This window comes from Notolepis coatsorum, assembly GCF_963971535.1.
Source record: "Notolepis coatsorum genome assembly, chromosome: 2".
Taxonomy (NCBI): domain Eukaryota; kingdom Metazoa; phylum Chordata; class Actinopteri; order Aulopiformes; family Paralepididae; genus Notolepis; species Notolepis coatsorum.
This window is the reverse complement of record NC_140166.1, coordinates 147,405,615-147,428,480: the sequence shown is the minus strand read 5'-3', so window position 1 is coordinate 147,428,480 and position 22,866 is coordinate 147,405,615. Positions and strand designations below refer to the sequence as shown.

Below are 22,866 nucleotides of genomic sequence, written 5' to 3'. Positions count from 1 at the left end.
GGGAGAGAGAGACCACATCACTGAGCTGAGAGAGACAAGGAGAGATACCACATCACTGAGCTGAGAGAGAGACCACATCACTGAGCGGAGAGAGGGGAGAGAGATACCACATCACTGAGCTGAGAGAGACAAGGAGAGAGAGACTACATCACTGAGCTGAGAGATACATGGAGAGAGAGACCACATCACTGAGCTGAGAGATGGGAGATAGAGAGACCACATCACTGAGCTGAGAGAGGGAGAGAGAGACCACATCACTGAGCTGAGAGAGGGTAGATTGAGACCACATCACTGAGCTGAGAGAGACAAACCACATCACTGAGCTGAGAGAGAGACCACATCACTGAGCGGAGAGAGGGGAGAGAGAGATACCACATCACTGAGCTGAGAGAGACAAGGAGAGAGAGACTACATCACTGAGCTGAGAGATACATGGAGAGAAAGACCACATCACTGGGCTGAGAGAGGGGAGACAAGGAGAGAGAGACCACATCACTGAGTTGAGAGATACACAGAGGGAGAGACCACATCACTGAGCTGAGAGAGAGAGGAGACAAGGAGAGAGAGACCACATCACTGAGCTGATAGACACGTAGATAGAGACCACATCACTGAGCTGAGAGAGACCAGGAGAGAGATACCACATCACTGAGCTGAGAAAGACTAGAGAGAGACCACATCACTGAGCTGAGAGAGACAAGAGAGAGACCACATCACTGAGCTGAGAGAGAGACAAGGAGAGAGAGACCACATCACAGAGAGAGACAAGTAGAGAGATACCACATCACTGAGAGAGAGAGACCACATCACTGAGAGAGAGAGACCACATCACTGTGAGAGAGAGACAATGAGAGAGAGATCACATCACTGAGAGAGAGAGACTGAGAGATAGACCACATGTCACTGAGCTGAGAGAGACATGGATAGAGAGACCAGTTGTCACTGAGCTGAGAGAGACACATATATAGAGAGAGACCACATGTCACTGAGCTGATAGAGACAATGCGAGAGCGACCACATCACTGAGCTGAGAGAGACAAGAGAGAGAGACCACATCACTTATCTGAGAGAGACAAGCGAGAGCCCACATTACTGAGCTGAGAGGGACAAGGAGAGAGATACTACATCACTTAGCTGAGAGAGACACAGAGATAGAGCACATGTCACTGAGCTGAGAAAAACACGGAGAGAGAGACCACATCACTGAGGTGAGAGAGACACGGAGAGAGAGACCACATCACTGAGGTGAGAGAGACACGGAGAGATAGACCACATCACTGAGTTGAGAGAGACAAGAGAGAGACCACACCACTGAGCTGAGAGAGACACAGTGAGAGAGAGACCACGTGCCACTAAGCTGAGAGAGACAATGAGAGAGAGACCACATCACTGAGCTGAGAGAGACACAGAGAGAGAGACCACATGTCACTGAGCTGAGAGAGACAAGATAGAGACCACATCACTGAGCTGAGAGAGACACAGAGAGAGAGACCACATCACTGAGCTGAGAGAGACACATAGAGAGAGACCACATCACTGAGTTGAGAGAGACAAGAGAGAGACCACATCACTGAGCTGAGAGAGACACAGAGAGAGAGACCACATCACTGAGCTGAGAGAGACAAGGAGAGAGATACCACACTGAGTTGAGAGATACATGGAGAGAGAGACCACATCACTGAGCTGAGAGAGGGGAGACAAGGATAGAGAGACCACATCACTGAGCTGAGAGAGACACGGCGAGAGAGACCACATCACTGAGCTGAGATAGACTAGAGAGAGACCATATCACTGTACTGAGAGAGACAAGAGAGAGACCACATCACTGAGCTGATAGAGAGAGAGACAAGGAGAGAGAGACCACATCACTGAGAGAGAGACAAGTAGAGATATATACCACATCACTGAGAGAGAGAGACCACATCACTGTGAGAGAGAGACAATTAGAGAGAGACCACATGTCACTGAGCTGAGAGAGACACAGCGAGAGAGAGAGACCACATGTCACTGAGCTGATAGAGACAATGAGAGAGAGACCACATCACTGAGCTGAGAGAGACACACATAGAGAGAGACCACATCACTGAGCTGAGAGAGACATGGAGAGAGAGAGACCACGTCACAGAGCTGAGAGAGTCAATGAGAGAGACCACATCACTGAGCTGAGAGAGACAGAGAGAGACCACTTCACTGAGCTGATAGAGACACAGAGAGAGATACCACATCACTGAGCTGAGAGATGGGAGAGAGAGACCACATCACTGAGCTGAGAGTAGGGGAGAGAGAGAGACCACGTCACTGAGCTGAGAGAGACAAGAGAGAGAGAGATACCACATCACTGAGCTGAGAGATGGGAGAGAGAGACCACATCACTGAGCTGAGAGTAGGGGAGAGAGAGATACCACATCACTGAGCTGAGAGAGGGTAGATTGAGACCACATCACTGAGCTGATAGAGACAAGGAGAGAGAGACCACATCACTGAGCTGAGAGAGAGACCACATCACTGAGCGGAGAGAGGGGAGAGAGATACCACATCACTGAGCTGAGAGAGACAAGGAGAGAGAGACCACATCACTGAGCGGAGAGAGGGAAGAGAGATACCACATCACTGAGCTGAGAGAGACAAGGAGAGAGAGACTACATCACTGAGCTGAGAGATACATTGAGAGAGAGACCACATCACTGAGCTGAGCGAGGGGAGACAAGGAGAAAGAGACCACATCACTGAGCTGAGAGAGACACAGAGAAAGAGACCACATCACTGATCTGAGAGAGAGGAGACAAGGAGAGAGAGACCACATCACTGAGCTGAGAGACACAGATAGAGAGACCACATCACTGAGCTGAGAGAGACCAGGAGAGAGATACCACATCACTCCGATCATATTTACACCCTACATACCCTAATTGATAAACATATAAACCAAAATAAAACCAAAATATATGCCTGTTTTATTGACTTCCAAAAGGCTTTTGATTCTATTTGGCATACAGGACTGTTCTATAAAGTTATAGAGAGTGGTGTAGGGGGTAAAACATATGATATTATTAAATCAATGTACTCTGGTAATATGTGCAGCGTAAAAATTGGCAAAAAAAGAACAGAATTCGTCAGGGCTGCAACCTCAGCCCGGCACTCTTCAATATCTATATTAATGAATTGGCTAATATACTAGAAAAGTCCTCTGCCCCCGGTGTAAGTCTCGGTGTTGTCCCCCACAGCAGACGGCCTACAGCAGAGCCTGGACCTGCTAGAGCATTACTGTCAGACCTGGGCCCTGGCAGTAAACCCCAAAAAGACAAAAATAATGATATTCCAAAAAAGATCCAGTTCTCAGGACGTCCTACCAAAGTTCTCAATTGGTACAAAACATGTAGAGTAATGCACACATTACACCTATTTAGGCCTAAAACTAAGTTCAACTGGACATTTTAAGGAAGCAGTCAATGAGCTGAGAGGGAAAGCACGCCGGGCTTTCTATGCCATAAAAAGAAATATACAAACAGAAATACCAATTCGAATCTGGTTAAAATTAATTGAATGTGTTATTGAACCAATTGCACTCTATGGCAGTGAGGTGTGGGGTCCACTTACAAAACAAGACTTTACCCAATGGGACAAACACCCCATTGAGACCCTGCATGCAGAGTTCTGTAAGATTATCCTACATGTCCAGAGGAAAACTACAAACAATGCATGCAGGGCAGAATTAGGCCGTTACCCACTAATACTAAAAATACAAAAAAGAGCAATTAACTTTTGGACACACCTAAAATGAAGTGACCCCCTCTCGTACCATTATCAAGCCCTGCAGTGCCAGGAGCTGAGGAGCATCAGGAACCCCCTTACCCAGCTGGTCCTGAGGCTGAGTCCACAAACCTGCTCTCTTAACACACCTCAGGAACAGAACACGTCACCAATCAGAATAAATCAAATTACTACACAGCTAAAACAAAACTACATCACCTATTGGAAAACACAAACAAAAGCACAGAGCAAAATGCAGTGCTATCTGGCTCTAAATCGACAGTACACCATAGCAGATTATTTGAGCATGGTGACTGATTAACAACTAAAAAGAACCTTGACAAAATACAGACTGAGTGAGCACAGCCTCGCTGTTGAAAAGGGGAGGCACAGGAAAACCTGGCTTCCTGCAGAGCAAAGGCTGTGCTGTCATTGCACCCTCAGTGAACCTGAAACTGAGTTGCACTTCCTCACCAAATGTGAAAAATATAAATATATTAGAGAAACGCATTTAAAAAAATTTGAATTAATAACAAAAGGCTTTCTCGCACTACCAGATACAGAAAAACTACCAGTCCTACTAGGGGAGGACTCAACAAGCTGTGAGCTAGCAGCTTGTTGCTGCCTGCCACAAACTGAGGGACAGTGAGTGACAGTCACCTGACATGTTTACGCCGTAATACTTGATGTTTTATTTTACGATGATATTTTTTATGTACTTATATCTGTTTGTAATCCATGTTTATGTTTAATATTGCTTTGGCAACATGTAGAAGTACGTCATGCCAATAAAGCCATTTAAATTGAATTGAATTGAATTGAATTGACAAGAGAGAGACCGCATCACTGAGCTGAGAGAGACACAGAGAGAGATACCACATCACTGAGCTGAGAGAGACAAGGAGATAGAGACCACACTGAGCTGAGATAGACAAGGAGAGAGAGACCACATCACTGAGCAGCGAGAGACAAAGAGAGAGAGACCACACTGATAGAGAGACATGGAGAGAGATACCACATCACTGAGCTGAGAGAGACAAGGAGAGAGAGAGACAGAGAGAGACCACACTGAGAGAGAGACAAGGAGAGAGAGACCACATACTATACCTATACTACTACCTATCATGACAATATGTCTATACTACTATGTTACTATCCTTATACTACTACCTATCGTGCTAATATGTCTATACTACTATGGTATGATACTATTACCTATCATGCTATTGTAGAAATCGTCGGAAAGGAGAGACGCACAATTTCTATCTTGCGACAACACCAAGTAGTGTGTCATTTATTATCTTTTTAGCACAAGTGACAGCTGTCAGATCTATGCCGTGCTAAACTCTGACAGCTCCTCGTCACCAAACATTTGATCAATGACATTCCACCAGCGCGTCTTCTCCTCTACTCCCTGTACACACACGACTGTGTGGCTCAGCGGAGTAGCAATACAATCGTCAAATTTGCTGACGACACAGTGGTGGTGGGCCTGATCTCTGCCAACGACGAGAGGGCCTACCTGGAAGAGGTCAAGGTCCTGGCGGGATGGTGCCAGGAAAACAGCCTCTCCCTGAACGTCAGCAAAACAAAGGAGATGACTTCAGGAGGTCGGGGGTCAAGGACTACAGCCCCCTCAGCATCGACGGGGCACCGGTTGAGAGAGTCAACAGCTTTAAGTACCTCGGAGCCTACATATCCGAGGACTTGACATGGACCACACACATTAACAGTGTTGTGAAGAAGGCACGACAACGCCTCTACTTCCTCAGGCGCCTAAGGAAGTTCCAAGTCAGCCAGAAGATCCTTAAGAACTTCTACTCATGTACAATAGAGAGCATCTTGACCGGCAACATCACCTCCTGGTTTGGGAATAGCACTGCACAAGACCAAAGCAGACTACAAAGAGTGACACGTTCAGCCGAACGCACAATTGGAGGGGGGCTCCCCACCCTCCAGAACATTTACTACAAGCGTTGCAAGGGCAAGGCTAAGAGAATCATTAAAGACTCCAGTCACCCGAACAACTGCCTCTTTGAACTGCTGCGGTCAGGCAAGCGATACCGGAGTCTCAAGGCGAGCACAGAAAGACTCAGAAGAAGCTTCTATCCCCAGGCCATCAGGCTGCTAAACGAACAATGAATGAACACTACACAACAACAACCACCAAACGCACATAGCACACACATCCACACGCACACACTCACTTTAAACAAACACACTGTAGCACCCACTCCACACACTTTATAGCACACACCCACTTTAAACAAACACACTGTAGCACCCACTCCCCACACTTTATATTTATGGATGAAGGATTGCACTACAACTCGTACACCTTACTGTAAATTGTACCTAAAATTGTACCTCATCCCATTTCTGCTTTGCACTAGATAGTACTGTACATTAGTACACTGCATAGTATTGTGTATTGTATATTATATGGTAACTCAGAACATTGTACATATGTCTATACCGAACACTGTGACCTCATTTTCTTCTTCTAAATTCATGCTATATTATGTTATTATGTTATTTGATACTATCTTGTCTAGCACAGTCTCTGGAGCGTAACAGTAAGAAGCATTTTGTATGAAAGTATTCTGTACTTCTGTATGACAACTATTAAAGAACTTGAACTTGAACTTCTCTAAGCCCAACCCCCAAAACCAACCTCATTAAAGTGACAGTGCCCCATCAATACATCAAAACAATCTAATGGTGAATTATGTCCATAGCACCCACTACACTATTATGTCTATACTACCATGGTATGATCCTTATATTACTACCTATCATGCTAATATGTCACTGTTTGACTAACAATACCACAGACCCTTAGCTGCCAGAGATGCTCCCCTCCTGCTGACTTGTTGTTCACACTCTGTGAGCGGCTCTGGATACAAGGGTTCTGCTAAATGACTACATGCAAGTGTGGGAGATGGTAGCAGAGGGGGGTGTATGTCTGGGAGGACTGGTTGTGTGTGAGGTTGTGTATTTTGACATGGTGTGTGTGTTTGAGGTTGTGAACATGGTGTGTGTGTTTGAGGTTGTGAACATGGTGTGTGTGTTTAAGGTTGTGTATTTTGACATGGTGTGTGTGTTTGAGGTTGTGTATTTTGACATGGTGTGTGTGTGTGTTTGAGGTTGTGAACATGGTGTGTGTTTGAGGTTGTGTATTTTGACATGGTGTGTGTGTTTGAGGTTGTGTATTTTGTAGGGGTGTAACGGTACACAAAAACCACGGTACGGTACGTACCTCGGTTTTGAAGTCACGGTTCGGTATGGGTTTTCGGTACAGTGGGGGAAAGTTTGGCTTTTCATGTTCCACTCATGTAGTGTGCAGTAACTAATTGTACTTGTAGTGCTGTCAACGAATATTCTATATTGAAATTAATAATCGACTTGTAAAGAAGAGAAAAAATAATAATAATTATATTAGATTGTGAAAAAAACAGCCCTCGGTGGGCGGTCGTTAGTGGTTAACATACCGTTGTATTTGTTCGGTACACTACACAGCCGTTCGGTACAGTACGGTACACACAGAAATGGTTCGGTTTGGTACGGATACGTGTACCTTTACACCCCTAGTATTTTGACATGGCGTGTGTGTTTGAGGTTGTTAACATGGTGTGTGTGTGTGAACATGGTGTGTGTGTGTGAACATGATGTGTGTGTGTGTGTGTGTGTGTGTGTGTGTGTGTGTGTGTGTGTGTGTGTGTGTGTGTGTGTGTGTGTGTGTGTGTGTGTGTGTGTGTGTGTGTGTGTGTGTGTGCGTGTCTGTCTGTCTGTCTGCCTGTTTGTCTGTGTGTGTGTGTGTGTGTGTGTGTGTGTGTGTGTGTGTGTGTGTGTGTGTGTGTGTGTGTGTGTGTGTGTGTGTGTGAACATGGTGTGTGTACAATATGCGTTTTTCGTGTCACATGCTCCTGAAGTGACCCACAGGCACAAATGAACAATAACGATGATGGATGTAAACATGGAGGACACTGAAGTCCCAGTTTATGGTTTAATTTCTAAGTTAATAATAATAATTTATAGGTGTAATGCAGTGGATGCCAGATTATTCAACCTTTCAGATGGTTTTGTACTTTGGAGAGGCAAATATAGTGTTTACAAATATATATATATATATGGTTTCTGTAAGGTTTTATTGAAATGTTGTAATATTACAACTGTGGTTCTATCGGGTAGCAGAATTTCCTATAGGCCATTTTTACTCACTGTCAGAATAACATGGCAAACGTCTATCTATATACTTCACTAAAACAACATAAGGGTTCATTTATATGGTTATGGTTTATTATTTGGCAACAAATCAGACCTGTATCAGACATTATGAAAGTGGCCCAAATCAGAATTGAAAAGATCAGATTTGGGCCACTTTTGCATGCAGTGTGAACATAGCCTAAAGTGTGCATGTCTGTGTGTGTGTGTGTGTGTGTGTGTGTGTGTGTGTGTGTGTGTGTGTGTGTGTGTGTGTGTGTGTGTGTGTGTGTGTGGTTGAGCTTGTTTGTATGTTTGTGTTGATGCTGGGTGGGTGTGTGTGTGTATCTGTGTGTGTGTGTGTGTGTGTGTGTGTGTGTGTGTGTGTGTGTGTGTGTGTGTGTGTGTGTGTGTGTGTGTGTGTGTGTGTGTGTGTGTGTGTGTGTGTGTGTGTGTGTGGGAGACGTCAACAGGGCACTGGAACGCCTCATGCTTGGCTGTGCTTAAAATTGAAATAAATGGGGGAGTCGATATTCAATATAGCATCACGCCATTCCACGAGGCACTGGTGCTGATCAATCCACCCTCCCCCTCTGTGACACCTCTCCTCTCCTCTCCTCTCTTCTCTTTTTTTCTCTCCTATCTTCTCCTCTTTTCTCCTCTCCTCTCCTCCTCTCTCCTCTCCTCTCCTCCCCTCTCATCCCCTCCCCTCTCCTCTCCTCTCCTATCTCTCCTCTTTTCTTCTCTCTTCTTCTCTCCTCTCTTCTCCTCTCTTCTCCTCTTTTCTCCTTTCTTCTTCCCTCTCTCTTCCTTTCTCCACGCCGCTCATAAAAAAACCAACCCTGAACCCCACCGTCATAGGCAACTACCGTCCTGTCTCTCTTCTCTCCTTCCTTTCTAAAACACTTGAACGTGCTGTATCCAACCAACTTACTGCTCATCTCTTACAGAATGACCTCCTAGACCCTAGTCTGGCTTCTGGACTGGTCACTCCACAGAAACGGCCCTCATTGCGGTCACAGAGGCACTTCACTTAGCAAAAGCGAAAGGACTCTCCTCTGTCCTGATTCTCCTAGATATATCTGCAGCCTTCGACACAGTCAACCATCAGATCCTCCTCGCGGCCCTTGCAGGAATGGGAGTGGCTGGCTCTGCACTGACATGGCTGACATCATACCTCAATGGCCGCTCCTGCCAAGTGTCATGGAGAGGGACCCTGTCGGCCACCCGCCCCCTGCGGACGGGTGTCCCCCAGGGCTCGGTTCTAGGACCCCTTCTCTTCTTCCTCTACACTAAGGGCCCTTTCTCACTCACTCATTCTGTCCGTTCCGGTCGCGTACCGCCCTCCTTCCGGGTCAGAGTGCGAACCCCCCCCCCCCCCTCTCCCCCCTCTAGTTTGTGTACACACTGCAGTCTTGGTTCGCTTCGGGTTCTGTTTACGGTTTGCCTTTTGAGCGTTTACGCTTGCCGTAGGAGGTCTGAACTCTCAAATTGCCCATAAATATCGTTTTTGTGGGTATTCTCCAGTTGTTGCTGTGTGTGGTGTTATCTGCCCAAAATTCAAGCAAGCATGACAGTAACGACGTTGTGTGTGTCACGCCCCCCGCACCGCACGGCGCGATTCCGAGACCACCTCATCGAACAGATCCCGTTCAGCGGGGGGTGAAACGAATCAGCGCCGTTTCACATCGCAAAAGGGGTGAGTGAGAACACTCCCCCCCGTTCTCGGGAGCAGTGATTCGATCTCCAAACGTGAGTGAGAAAGGCCCCTAAATCACTGGGTAACATTATCACGTCTCATGGCTTCTCCTATCATTGTTATGCCGACGATACTCAACTCTTCCTCTCCTTCCCTCCCTCAGATATCCACGTCTCTGAGCGGATCTCGGCCTGTCTGTCCGACATCTCCGCCTGGATGACGACCAACCACCTCAAACTGAACCTAAGCAAAACAGAATTGCTCCACCTGCCGGCCAAATCCTCCCCCGACCGACCTTTCCATCACAGTCACGAATGCAGCTGTGACCGCGTCCCCGACCGCCAAGAACCAACCTTGGTGTTGTCCTCGACGACCAGTTGAACTTCTCTGCTCACATCGCTGCGACAACCAGAACCTGCAGATTCCTCCTGAGCAACGTCAGAAGGATCCGCCCCTTCCTGACAAAACAAGCCACCCAACTCCTCGTCCAATCAACAGTCCTCTCCCGCCTCGAATACTGCAACGCACTGCTTGCTGGCCTCCCGGCCACTGCCACTAAGCCTCTTCAACTCATTCAGAACGCAGCAGCCCGCCTGATCTCAAACCTACCGAATTCGGCCCATGTCACCCCACTTCTTAGGGACCTGAACTGGCTCCCCATTGCTGCACGAATCCGCTTCAAGACCCTCGACCTAGCATACCGTGCGGCAAAGGGAACCGCTCCCGCCTACCTCCGGTCAATGGTCTCTAACTACACACCCTCAAGACCCCTACGCTCTGCATCTTCTGGCCGCCTCAGACATACTCCTATCCGAGCTCCGGGAGGGTCATCAAAGAGAAGTCGCCTATTCTCAGTCCTTGCCCCACAATGGTGGAATGAACTACCTGTAAAGAACCAATTCCTCTGTTTATAACGTTAGACTTGATTTTACGTGGAATTGTTATTTGCTGTCTTTTATTTTGAAATGCTGTCTTTTATTTTTGAAGATTCTGGTTGTCCCGCTTGCGCTGTTTCTACCTTGCTTAACAACGACTTCCGGTTAACGCTACTCGACAGAAATATGCTTGATACATATGACGGGAGAGAGGAATTGTAAATGGGATATCTCTCATTAATAATAAGTTGGTGAAGGAAACCCCCTTCTTACCTTGTTTAGCACCTAGCTGGAAGGCGAAGAGGTACGTGTTTATATTATGGATTGTGTTATTTGTTTATATTTGGCAATCTTCATATTTGTGTATTGAGCTAAACTAGCTAAGATGCTAGCCTGTGCTATAACTTTCACTGGAAACGTGGTTTGAACAAACGAATGACTGTATGTCTGTTTACACTTTCAGCTCTTACGGTGTCTCAGGATGAAACTGTCAATAAATGGTTGACATACCGCATCATAGCCATCAGTCTCAAGGAGTTCATTTTGTCTGAATTAAAGTCCAGCTTGGGGAAATGCTACAGTAAGAGCTCTGGCCCCTCATCATCCCTGCCGCCCGACGCTGCACCGAGGAAGCCTGGTCTACGACGACGAAACCACGGGGGCTGAGTTGCTGACAACGGACAACGGACAACGGACAATTCGTCAAGCAACTCGGCGCCATTCCATGGGTCTTGTAGACAAAAAAGACTACACGTGACGTCAGTGACAGCTGGCTAAAGGTTTGATGCGACGGTCAGACAAAGGAAAGGGAACAATTATTTCATTAAAAAGGAACCATTCATCTTCAATAAGAACAATTGAGGCTCACATTGACAGTTGGAAGAAGAAATCGACGTCACCAATTAAGAAACCTTGTTTTTTTTGCACTGATTATAATTTATTAATTTAATGCAGAATTCTAAGGTACCCTCCACACTAAAGGTATTTATATTTATATAGAAACCTCGTTATTTGCACTGTGATTATAACTACTGTTAGTTACCTAATCAACTCGACTGTAAACTGCCTCTATGGATAACTATGTGCAGTCTAAATGGTAACATAACTGAGTATTCACTGGAATGAAAGGAAATATTTATAATATTCATTATTCAGCGTTAGGTTTGGTCCTCTCTGAGTAGTATAAACAAATAGGATTCTTGGTGCAGTAAAAATAGCAAGGATTATCTGATATTTTATAATAATAGTAAAAACTACGGTTTATTATTCAGATCAGATTCAGCACATTATTCAGCGTTAGGTTTGGTGCTCTCTGAGTAGTATAAACAAATAGGATTCTTGGTGCAGTAAAAATAGCAAGGATTATCTGATATTTTATAATAATAGTAAAAACTACGGTTTATTGTTCAGATCAGATTCAGCACATTATTCAGCGTTAGGTTTGGTCCTCTCTGAGTAGTATAAACAAATAGGATTCTTGGTGCAGTAAAAATAGCAAGGATTATCTGATATTTTATAATAATAGTAAAAACTACGGTTTATTATTCAGATCAGATTAAATTTTGCATATTTAAAAATGAAGCCAGTAGAGACTGAGCACCATCCTCCACAACTAGAGCTGGAAAATCAAATAGATAGCTTACAGTTTAAAATTAGTACGCTCGAAGGGGCTCTCGAACAAACGCTAGATACTACTGAGAGGGAACGTATAGAGAAGGAAATTCTAAACAAAAAAGAAATCCTAAATAGCCTCAAGGGTCACAGTCAGGAGGACGGCCAGGAGCACCTCCGACGCTCAGACCGAATAAGATATCCAACCCCTAAATTGCTCGAAAGGCAACAAGAAGAGGCACAGAGAAATGAAAGAAAATTCGCCTCTGCGTATAAAAAGTGGAAAACGGGAGTCCGTGAGTCAAGGAACCAGCTCAAATCGGAACTTAATGAAAGGGAATTGGCATTAATGTCCGAAGCTCTGGAGGAAGAGAAAGAAGCCGTGTTGAACGCCTACCTTGAAATACGAGGTCACAACACACCCTCAGTTGAACTGAGAAGCTGCATCGATACATGTGAGGCAGTTACAACAGAGATTAAGAAAGTCGTCTATGAGAGGATTTTTGACATTGAAGAAGAATTCGACGGAGAACAAGTACGACTTCGTCTCAAGGAACTGCTTCAAGGCAGCTATGCTCGGTCCGTCTATGGATCCACCGTCTCGAGAGCGAGTCACAAATCATCCACCACTCATGACAGCGCCACTTTGACAGTCAAACTGGTGGACGCTGCGGCAGATCTTGCCGGTAAGGAGGTGGCGTACGAAGGGTTGCTGGAAGAAAGGAAGCAAACAGAGAAAATAGAAGATTTAGAGGAGCAACAAAGAAAGCAGCTTGCAGTTGAGAAGCGCGAGCTTGTACGCCTCCAGGCAGAGAAGGACGTGAAGACAGCCCGTGCCAGGCTGCAAGTTTACACACAGGAAGGCAGCGTCTACTCAAATAGTTCTGAAAGAATTCACCATGCCTCCTCGGCGGCAAGCGCCCCCTCGGCGGCAAGCGGACAACCCCTCAACGTCACAACCTTATCGACTGATGCAAATGTATCATCCCTAGCCAAGGCCTTCCAAGATAGCATAGCTCTAAATAGACTTCCAGTTCCAGAGCCATCTGTATTTAATGGCGATCCTATCCAGTTCCTTGAGTGGAAAGCCTCATTCATGTCACTCATTGACACCAGAGCCGTCTCATCTGCTGAGAAACTTTATTATTTGAGGAAGTATGTCGGGGGCCCTGCTCGTAAAACCCTGGAAGGAACCTTCTATAGAAATGACAGCGAAGCCTACAAAGACGCGTGGGACAAACTAAACCACAGATATGGCCAGCCCTTTGTTGTACAGAGAGCCTTTAGAGACAGGCTCGCAGATTGGCCAAAAGTACAACCAAAGGATGCAGAGGGACTAAGAGACTTTTCAGACTTCTTAAACGCCTGTCAAGACGCAATGAAGCATGTGAAGAGTCTCGAAATATTGAATGACTGTGAAGAGAATAGAAGGCTAATCCAAAAGATGCCAGACTGGGCAATGTCAAGCTGGAACAGAAAGACCACCGAAGCCTTGAACAGGACTCAAGAGTTCCCCAGCTTCAAGGACTTCGCCACATTCGTGGAGATGGAGGCAGAAATCGCTTGCAATCCCATCACCTCATTCCATGCTCTCCGCACCCTTGAGTCCAGCACAGAAAAACGAAACAACAGGGACCCCAACAGGAACAAAGCGTGTGTTCTTAGCACTCAAACTGAGGCCGACAGTGACAGGCAAAGACCAGCCAAGGGAAACGTAAGGCCCCCCTGTGTGTTCTGTCAGGACAATCAACACAGTCTACATGGATGTCCCAAGTTCATCGCAGAGACCTTGGCGGAACGACGGGAATTTGTGAAGGAGAATAAGCTCTGCTATGGCTGCACGAAATTCGGTCATAGTGCCAAGGACTGCCGTCATCGACATTCCTGCGACACCTGCGAAGGTAACCATCCCACTTGTCTTCATGATGACAGCTATGTGAGAAAGGAAAGGCCTGCACCATGGGAAAACATTTCCCAAAGCAAAGCTGTTCAAACAGAGGCTGCCGCAACATCACTGGCAGTCACTACTGCTGGAGCAGGACAAGCCACCAACACGTCAATGATTGTGCCTGTGTGGGTGTCCTCAAGGAACACGCCAGGAACGGAAAAACTGGTCTACGCCCTGTTGGACACACAAAGTGACACCACTTTCGTCGACCAGGAGGTCAGTAACACTCTAAAGGCAGACTCATGTCCAGTTAAACTGAAGTTAACTACCATGATAGGACGAGACACAATAGTCAAAACCCAAAGAGTCTCAGGGCTTCGTGTACGAGGCTATAGCTCCTCCCTGCACATCGATCTTCCTCCTGCCTATGCCAAGGATTGCATACCGGTGAACCGCACCCACATTCCAACAAAGGAAACGGCCAAGAAATGGAATCATCTCTCCACAGTCGTAGACGAGATTCCACAGCTACAGGATTGTGAGGTTGGTCTCTTGATAGGATATGACTGTTCAAGGGCCATGGCACCAAGACAAGTAATATCAGGAGGAAATGATGAACCTTATGCAGTTCGGACTGATTTAGGATGGAGCATTGTGGGGTGCTCTTCACCGCGCCGTGACACTCCAAGCCAGACGAGCGAATGCTTCCGGATCGCGGTCAAGGAGCTCCCACCAGTCACCCCTGCAGATTCCATTCGCGTTCTGGAGTCCGACTTCAAGGATGCCAAGGAGGATGGAAAAACAGTCTCCCAGGATGACATCCTGTTCCTAGACAAACTAAAGAACGGCATCAACAAAGAGAAGTCAAATGGTCTCTCCACAGTAATGGAACGAGAGGACGTGGAGGGCCTAAGAATCAAAGACCTACAGAGACAAACATATCCAGAGGAACTGAAGTTACTGAAGACAGGCTCTCGGCTGCCACTCAAGAACAAGTTGCATCGCCTCAAACCCTTTCCAGACAAGGATGGTGTGGTCAAGGTGGGAGAAAGGCTCTGTGACTCCAATCTCCCAGATGCAGTCAAACCCCCTGCAATCAAGGATGGTGTAATCAAGGTGGGAGGAAGGCTCTGTGACTCCAATCTCCCCCATGCAGTCAAACACCCTGCAATCAAGGATGGCTCCCTCAGATATCCACGTCTCTGAGCGGATCTCGGCCTGTCTGTCCGACATCTCCGCCTGGATGACGACCAACCACCTCAAACTGAACCTAAGCAAAACAGAATTGCTCCACCTGCCGGCCAAATCCTCCCCCGACCGACCTTTCCATCACAGTCACGAATGCAGCTGTGACCGCGTCCCCGACCGCCAAGAACCAACCTTGGTGTTGTCCTCGACGACCAGTTGAACTTCTCTGCTCACATCGCTGCGACAACCAGAACCTGCAGATTCCTCCTGAGCAACGTCAGAAGGATCCGCCCCTTCCTGACAAAACAAGCCACCCAACTCCTCGTCCAATCAACAGTCCTCTCCCGCCTCGAATACTGCAACGCACTGCTTGCTGGCCTCCCGGCCACTGCCACTAAGCCTCTTCAACTCATTCAGAACGCAGCAGCCCGCCTGATCTCAAACCTACCGAATTCGGCCCATGTCACCCCACTTCTTAGGGACCTGAACTGGCTCCCCATTGCTGCACGAATCCGCTTCAAGACCCTCGACCTAGCATACCGTGCGGCAAAGGGAACCGCTCCCGCCTACCTCCGGTCAATGGTCTCTAACTACACACCCTCAAGACCCCTACGCTCTGCATCTTCTGGCCGCCTCAGACCTACTCCTATCCGAGCTCCGGGAGGGTCATCAAAGAGAAGTCGCCTATTCTCAGTCCTTGCCCCACAATGGTGGAATGAACTACCTGTAAAGAACCAATTCCTCTGTTTATAACGTTAGACTTGATTTTACGTGGAATTGTTATTTGCTGTCTTTTATTTTGAAATGCTGTCTTTTATTTTTGAAGATTCTGGTTGTCCCGCTCGCGCTGTTTCTACCTTGCTTAACAACGACTTCCGGTTAACGCTACTCGACAGAAATATGCTTGATACATATGACGGGAGAGAGGAATTGTAAATGGGATATCTCTCATTAATAATAAGTTGGTGAAGGAAACCCCCTTCTTACCTTGTTTAGCACCTAGCTGGAAGGCGAAGAGGTACGTGTTTATATTATGGATTGTGTTATTTGTTTATATTTGGCAATCTTCATATTTGTGTATTGAGCTAAACTAGCTAAGATGCTAGCCTGTGCTATAACTTTCACTGGAAACGTGGTTTGAACAAACGAATGACTGTATGTCTGTTTACACTTTCAGCTCTTACGGTGTCTCAGGATGAAACTGTCAATAAATGGTTGACATACCGCATCATAGCCATCAGTCTCAAGGAGTTCATTTTGTCTGAATTAAAGTCCAGCTTGGGGAAATGCTACAGTAAGAGCTCTGGCCCCTCATCATCCCTGCCGCCCGACGCTGCACCGAGGAAGCCTGGTCTACGATGACGAAACCACGGGGGCTGAGTTGCTGACAACAGACAACGGACAACGGACAATTCGTCAAGCAACTCGGCGCCATTCCATGGGTCTTGTAGACAAAAAAGACTACACGTCAGTGACAGCTGGCTAAAGGTTTGATGCGACGGTCAGACAAAGGAAAGGGAACAATTATTTCATTAAAAAGGAACCATTCATCTTCAATAAGAACAATTGAGGCTCACATTGACAGTTGGAAGAAGAAATCGACGTCAACAATTAAGAAACCTTGTTTTTTTTGCACTGATTATAATTTATTAATTTAATGCAGAATTCTAAGGTACCCTCCACACTAAAGGTATTTATATTTATATAGAAACCTCGTTATTTGCACTGTGATTATAACTACTGTTAGTTACCTAATCAACTCGACTGTAAACTGCCTCTATGGATAACTATGTGCAGTCTAAATGGTAACATAACTGAGTATTCACTGGAATGAAAGGAAATATTTATAATATTCATTATTCAGCGTTAGGTTTGGTCCTCTCTGAGTAGTATAAACAAATAGGATTCTTGGTGCAGTAAAAATAGCAAGGATTATCTGATATTTTATAATAATAGTAAAAACTACGGTTTATTATTCAGATCAGATTCAGCACATTATTCAGCGTTAGGTTTGGTCCTCTCTGAGTAGTATAAACAAATAGGATTCTTGGTGCAGTAAAAATAGCAAGGATTATCTGATATTTTATAATAATAGTAAAAACTACGGTTTATTGTTCAGATCAGATTCAGCACATTATTCAGCGTTAGGTTTGGTCCTCTCTGAGTAGTATAAACAAATAGGATTCTTGGTGCAGTAAAAATAGCAAGGATTATCTGATATTTTATAATAATAGTAAAAACTACGGTTTATTATTCAGATCAGATTAAATTTTGCATATTTAAAAATGAAGCCAGTAGAGACTGAGCACCATCCTCCACAACTAGAGCTGGAAAATCAAATAGATAGCTTACAGTTTAAAATTAGTACGCTCGAAGGGGCTCTCGAACAAACGCTAGATACTACTGAGAGGGAACGTATAGAGAAGGAAATTCTAAACAAAAAAGAAATCCTAAATAGCCTCAAGGGTCACAGTCAGGAGGACGGCCAGGAGCACCTCCGACGCTCAGACCGAATAAGATATCCAACCCCTAAATTGCTCGAAAGGCAACAAGAAGAGGCACAGAGAAATGAAAGAAAATTCGCCTCTGCGTATAAAAAGTGGAAAACGGGAGTCCGTGAGTCAAGGAACCAGCTCAAATCGGAACTTAATGAAAGGGAATTGGCATTAATGTCCGAAGCTCTGGAGGAAGAGAAAGAAGCCGTGTTGAACGCCTACCTTGAAATACGAGGTCACAACACACCCTCAGTTGAACTGAGAAGCTGCATCGATACATGTGAGGCAGTTACAACAGAGATTAAGAAAGTCGTCTATGAGAGGATTTTTGACATTGAAGAAGAATTCGACGGAGAACAAGTACGACTTCGTCTCAAGGAACTGCTTCAAGGCAGCTATGCTCGGTCCGTCTATGGATCCACCGTCTCGAGAGCGAGTCACAAATCATCCACCACTCATGACAGCGCCACTTTGACAGTCAAACTGGTGGACGCTGCGGCAGATCTTGCCGGTAAGGAGGTGGCGTACGAAGGGTTGCTGGAAGAAAGGAAGCAAACAGAGAAAATAGAAGATTTAGAGGAGCAACAAAGAAAGCAGCTTGCAGTTGAGAAGCGCGAGCTTGTACGCCTCCAGGCAGAGAAGGACGTGAAGACAGCCCGTGCCAGGCTGCAAGTTTACACACAGGAAGGCAGCGTCCACTCAAATAGTTCTGAAAGAATTCACCATGCCTCCTCGGCGGCAAGCGCCCCCTCGGCGGCAAGCGGACAACCCCTCAACGTCACAACCTTATCGACTGATGCAAATGTATCATCCCTAGCCAAGGCCTTCCAAGATAGCATAGCTCTAAATAGACTTCCAGTTCCAGAGCCATCTGTATTTAATGGCGATCCTATCCAGTTCCTTGAGTGGAAAGCCTCATTCATGTCACTCATTGACACCAGAGCCGTCTCATCTGCTGAGAAACTTTATTATTTGAGGAAGTATGTCGGGGGCCCTGCTCGTAAAACCCTGGAAGGAACCTTCTATAGAAATGACAGCGAAGCCTACAAAGACGCGTGGGACAAACTAAACCACAGATATGGCCAGCCCTTTGTTGTACAGAGAGCCTTTAGAGACAGGCTCGCAGATTGGCCAAAAGTACAACCAAAGGATGCAGAGGGACTAAGAGACTTTTCAGACTTCTTAAACGCCTGTCAAGACGCAATGAAGCATGTGAAGAGTCTCGAAATATTGAATGACTGTGAAGAGAATAGAAGGCTAATCCAAAAGATGCCAGACTGGGCAATGTCAAGCTGGAACAGAAAGACCACCGAAGCCTTGAACAGGACTCAAGAGTTCCCCAGCTTCAAGGACTTCGCCACATTCGTGGAGATGGAGGCAGAAATCGCTTGCAATCCGATCACCTCATTCCATGCTCTCCGCACCCTTGAGTCCAGCACAGAAAAACGAAACAACAGGGACCCCAACAGGAACAAAGCGTGTGTTCTTAGCACTCAAACTGAGGCCGACAGTGACAGGCAAAGACCAGCCAAGAGAAACGTAAGGCCCCCTTGTGTGTTCTGTCAGGACAATCAACACAGTCTACATGGATGTCCCAAGTTCATCGCAGAGACCTTGGCGGAACGACGGGAATTTGTGAAGGAGAATAAGCTCTGCTATGGCTGCACGAAATTCGGTCATAGTGCCAAGGACTGCCGTCATCGACATTCCTGCGACACCTGCGAAGGTAACCATCCCACTTGTCTTCATGATGACAGCTATGTGAGAAAGGAAAGGCCTGCACCATGGGAAAACATTTCCCAAAGCAAAGCTGTTCAAACAGAGGCTGCCGCAACATCACTGGCAGTCACTACTGCTGGAGCAGGACAAGCCACCAACACGTCAATGATTGTGCCTGTGTGGGTGTCCTCAAGGAACACGCCAGGAACGGAAAAACTGGTCTACGCCCTGTTGGACACACAAAGTGACACCACTTTCGTCGACCAGGAGGTCAGTAACACTCTAAAGGCAGACTCATGTCCAGTTAAACTGAAGTTAACTACCATGATAGGACGAGACACAATAGTCAAAACCCAAAGAGTCTCAGGGCTTCGTGTACGAGGCTATAGCTCCTCCCTGCACATCGATCTTCCTCCTGCCTATGCCAAGGATTGCATACCGGTGAACCGCACCCACATTCCAACAAAGGAAACGGCCAAGAAATGGAATCATCTCTCCACAGTCGTAGACGAGATTCCACAGCTACAGGATTGTGAGGTTGGTCTCTTGATAGGATATGACTGTTCAAGGGCCATGGCACCAAGACAAGTAATATCAGGAGGAAATGATGAACCTTATGCAGTTCGGACTGATTTAGGATGGAGCATTGTGGGGTGCTCTTCACCGCGCCGTGACACTCCAAGCCAGACGAGCGAATGCTTCCGGATAGCGGTCAAGGAGCTCCCACCAGTCACCCCTGCAGATTCCATTCGCGTTCTGGAGTCCGACTTCAAGGATGCCAAGGAGGATGGAAAAACAGTCTCCCAGGATGACATCCTGTTCCTAGACAAACTAAAGAACGGCATCAACAAAGAGAAGTCAAATGGTCTCTCCACAGTAATGGAACGAGAGGACGTGGAGGGCCTAAGAATCAAAGACCTACAGAGACAAACATATCCAGAGGAACTGAAGTTACTGAAGACAGGCTCTCGGCTGCCACTCAAGAACAAGTTGCATCGCCTCAAACCCTTTCCAGACAAGGATGGTGTGGTCAAGGTGGGAGAAAGGCTCTGTGACTCCAATCTCCCAGATGCAGTCAAACCCCCTGCAATCAAGGATGGTGTAATCAAGGTGGGAGGAAGGCTCTGTGACTCCAATCTCCCCCATGCAGTCAAACACCCTGCAATCAAGGATGGTGTAATCAAGGTGGGAGGAAGGCTCTGTGACTCCAATCGTCCCCATGCAGTCAAACACCCTGCGATCATTCCGAAGGAACATCACATCACGAAGATGATCATCACACACTGCCATGAAAAGGCCAAACATCACGGTAAAGGAATAACCATAAACGAGATCAGATCAAAGGGCTACTGGATCCGTCGATGTGTGACCTGCAGAAGGCTCAGGAGAGACACAGAAGAACAAAGAATGGCCGATCTCCCCCCAGAGCGTGTGGTTCTATCTCCCCAAGTTACCTACTATCGCCATCAGGCAATGCTGGCACACGCCAAAGAGAAACCTCCAGATAGGTAACATAGTAATGATGAAAGATGATGATCTGCCGAGAAATAAATGGAGATTAGGTAGAGTTCCTAAATCTATAGTGGATAGAGATGGTCTGGTTTAGGAGAGTGACAATATGTCTAGGTGACAGGAAACTGGGAAAGAAGGGTGAACGTCTCACTAAACAGTCAGTTCTTGAAAGACCAGTTCAGAAGCTGGTCTTATTACTAGATAAGTGACTAGATGTTTACTAAGTAAGACAACCCTTGCATCTCTTAAGGATGTATTTGATTTGATTTGTTTGAAGTGTTTGACAACTTTACTACCATAACTTTTGGTTATTGCTTATGGTTTATTGAGAAATCATTGTGTTGCTTATGCATGGTTTCCTACAATATTTGAAACAATGATTTGATGGGAGTGTAAAGAACCAATTCCTCTGTTTATAACGTTAGACTTGATTTTACGTGGAATTGTTATTTGCTGTCTTTTATTTTGAAATGCTGTCTTTTATTTTTGAAGATTCTGGTTGTCCCGCTCGCGCTGTTTCTACCTTGCTTAACAACGACTTCCGGTTAACGCTACTCGACAGAAATATGCTTGATACATATGACGGGAGAGAGGAATTGTAAATGGGATATCTCTCATTAATAATAAGTTGGTGAAGGAAACCCCCTTCTTACCTTGTTTAGCACCTAGCTGGAAGGCGAAGAGGTACGTGTTTATATTATGGATTGTGTTATTTGTTTATATTTGGCAATCTTCATATTTGTGTATTGAGCTAAACTAGCTAAGATGCTAGCCTGTGCTATAACTTTCACTGGAAACGTGGTTTGAACAAACGAATGACTGTATGTCTGTTTACACTTTCAGCTCTTACGGTGTCTCAGGATGAAACTGTCAATAAATGGTTGACATACCGCATCATAGCCATCAGTCTCAAGGAGTTCATTTTGTCTGAATTAAAGTCCAGCTTGGGGAAATGCTACACTACCCACCCCAGTTAGGACAGCCGAAACCCGTCCAATCTTTCGCCATCGACTAAAGACGCACTTCTTCAACCATCATCTGAATAAAAAATAATAATAATAAAAATATCTAACCCTAAATAACTTTACTGTCATGCACTTGTCCTAATAAACTAACCTACACTCACCACTTTGATGAACATTGTTACTCAGCTGATAGAGTTGTGCCCTTCCTGATGACTTGTCATACAGAACTTGTAAGTCGCTTTGGATAAAAGCGTTCAGCTAAATGACTAAATGTAAATGTAAACGTAATGTTCTCCTCCTCTCATCCCCTCTCATTAATCTTGTCTCCTCCCTTCTCTATTCTCTCATCTCCCTCTTTTCCTCTCCTGTCCTGTCCTCTCCTTCCTATCATCCTCTCCTCTGGTCTCCTCTGGTCTCCTCTCCTCTCCCATCCTCCTCTCTCCTCTCCTCTCCTCTCCTCTCCTCTCCTCTCCTCTCTCCTCTCCTCTCCTCTCCTCTCCTCTCCTCTCCTCTCCTCTCCTCTCCTCTCCTCTCCTCTCCTCTCCCCTCCTCTCCTCCCCTCCTCTCCTCTCTGCCCTCCTCCCCTCCCCTCCTCTCCTCTCCTCTCCTCCTCCTCTCTCCTCCTCCTCCTCCTCCTCCTCCTCTTCTCCATCTTTCGTGTGAGTCTCAGAACACCTTTAGCATCATTTGTGAAGGTTAAACATGCCCCCCCCCCCCCCTGTAAGTAAACACCCGTGTGGAATGCAATTACAGCCACCAGAGGGATGACTGTAAACTCCTGGGCTGAGTCCTCTCTCCTCCACTCCTCCCCCTCTCCTCCCCCTCTCTCCCTCACGACAGGCCCATTCATGTGCTAAGTGGTTGGAGACTCGAGCCGCGTGCCCCCCCCCCCCCCCCCCCCCCCCCCCGTCCTGTGGGACCAGCCGCGGAATGCGTCGCATGGAGAAAATAGCATCCCGGG

At 46.3% G+C, this 22,866-nt stretch overlaps 1 protein-coding gene across 1 annotated transcript in view; it reads right to left on the bottom strand.

Moving 5' to 3' along the window:
* The window catches only part of LOC311223559 (CUB and sushi domain-containing protein 3-like), a gene marked incomplete at both ends in the record, with an annotated part of 752,195 nt that overhangs the window by 233,193 nt on the left and 496,136 nt on the right, over window positions 1-22,866 (bottom strand). The window contains 1 exon segment of the mRNA XM_084308339.1: window positions 2,728-2,731. Coding sequence (XP_084164465.1) covers window positions 2,728-2,731 — 4 coding nt within the window.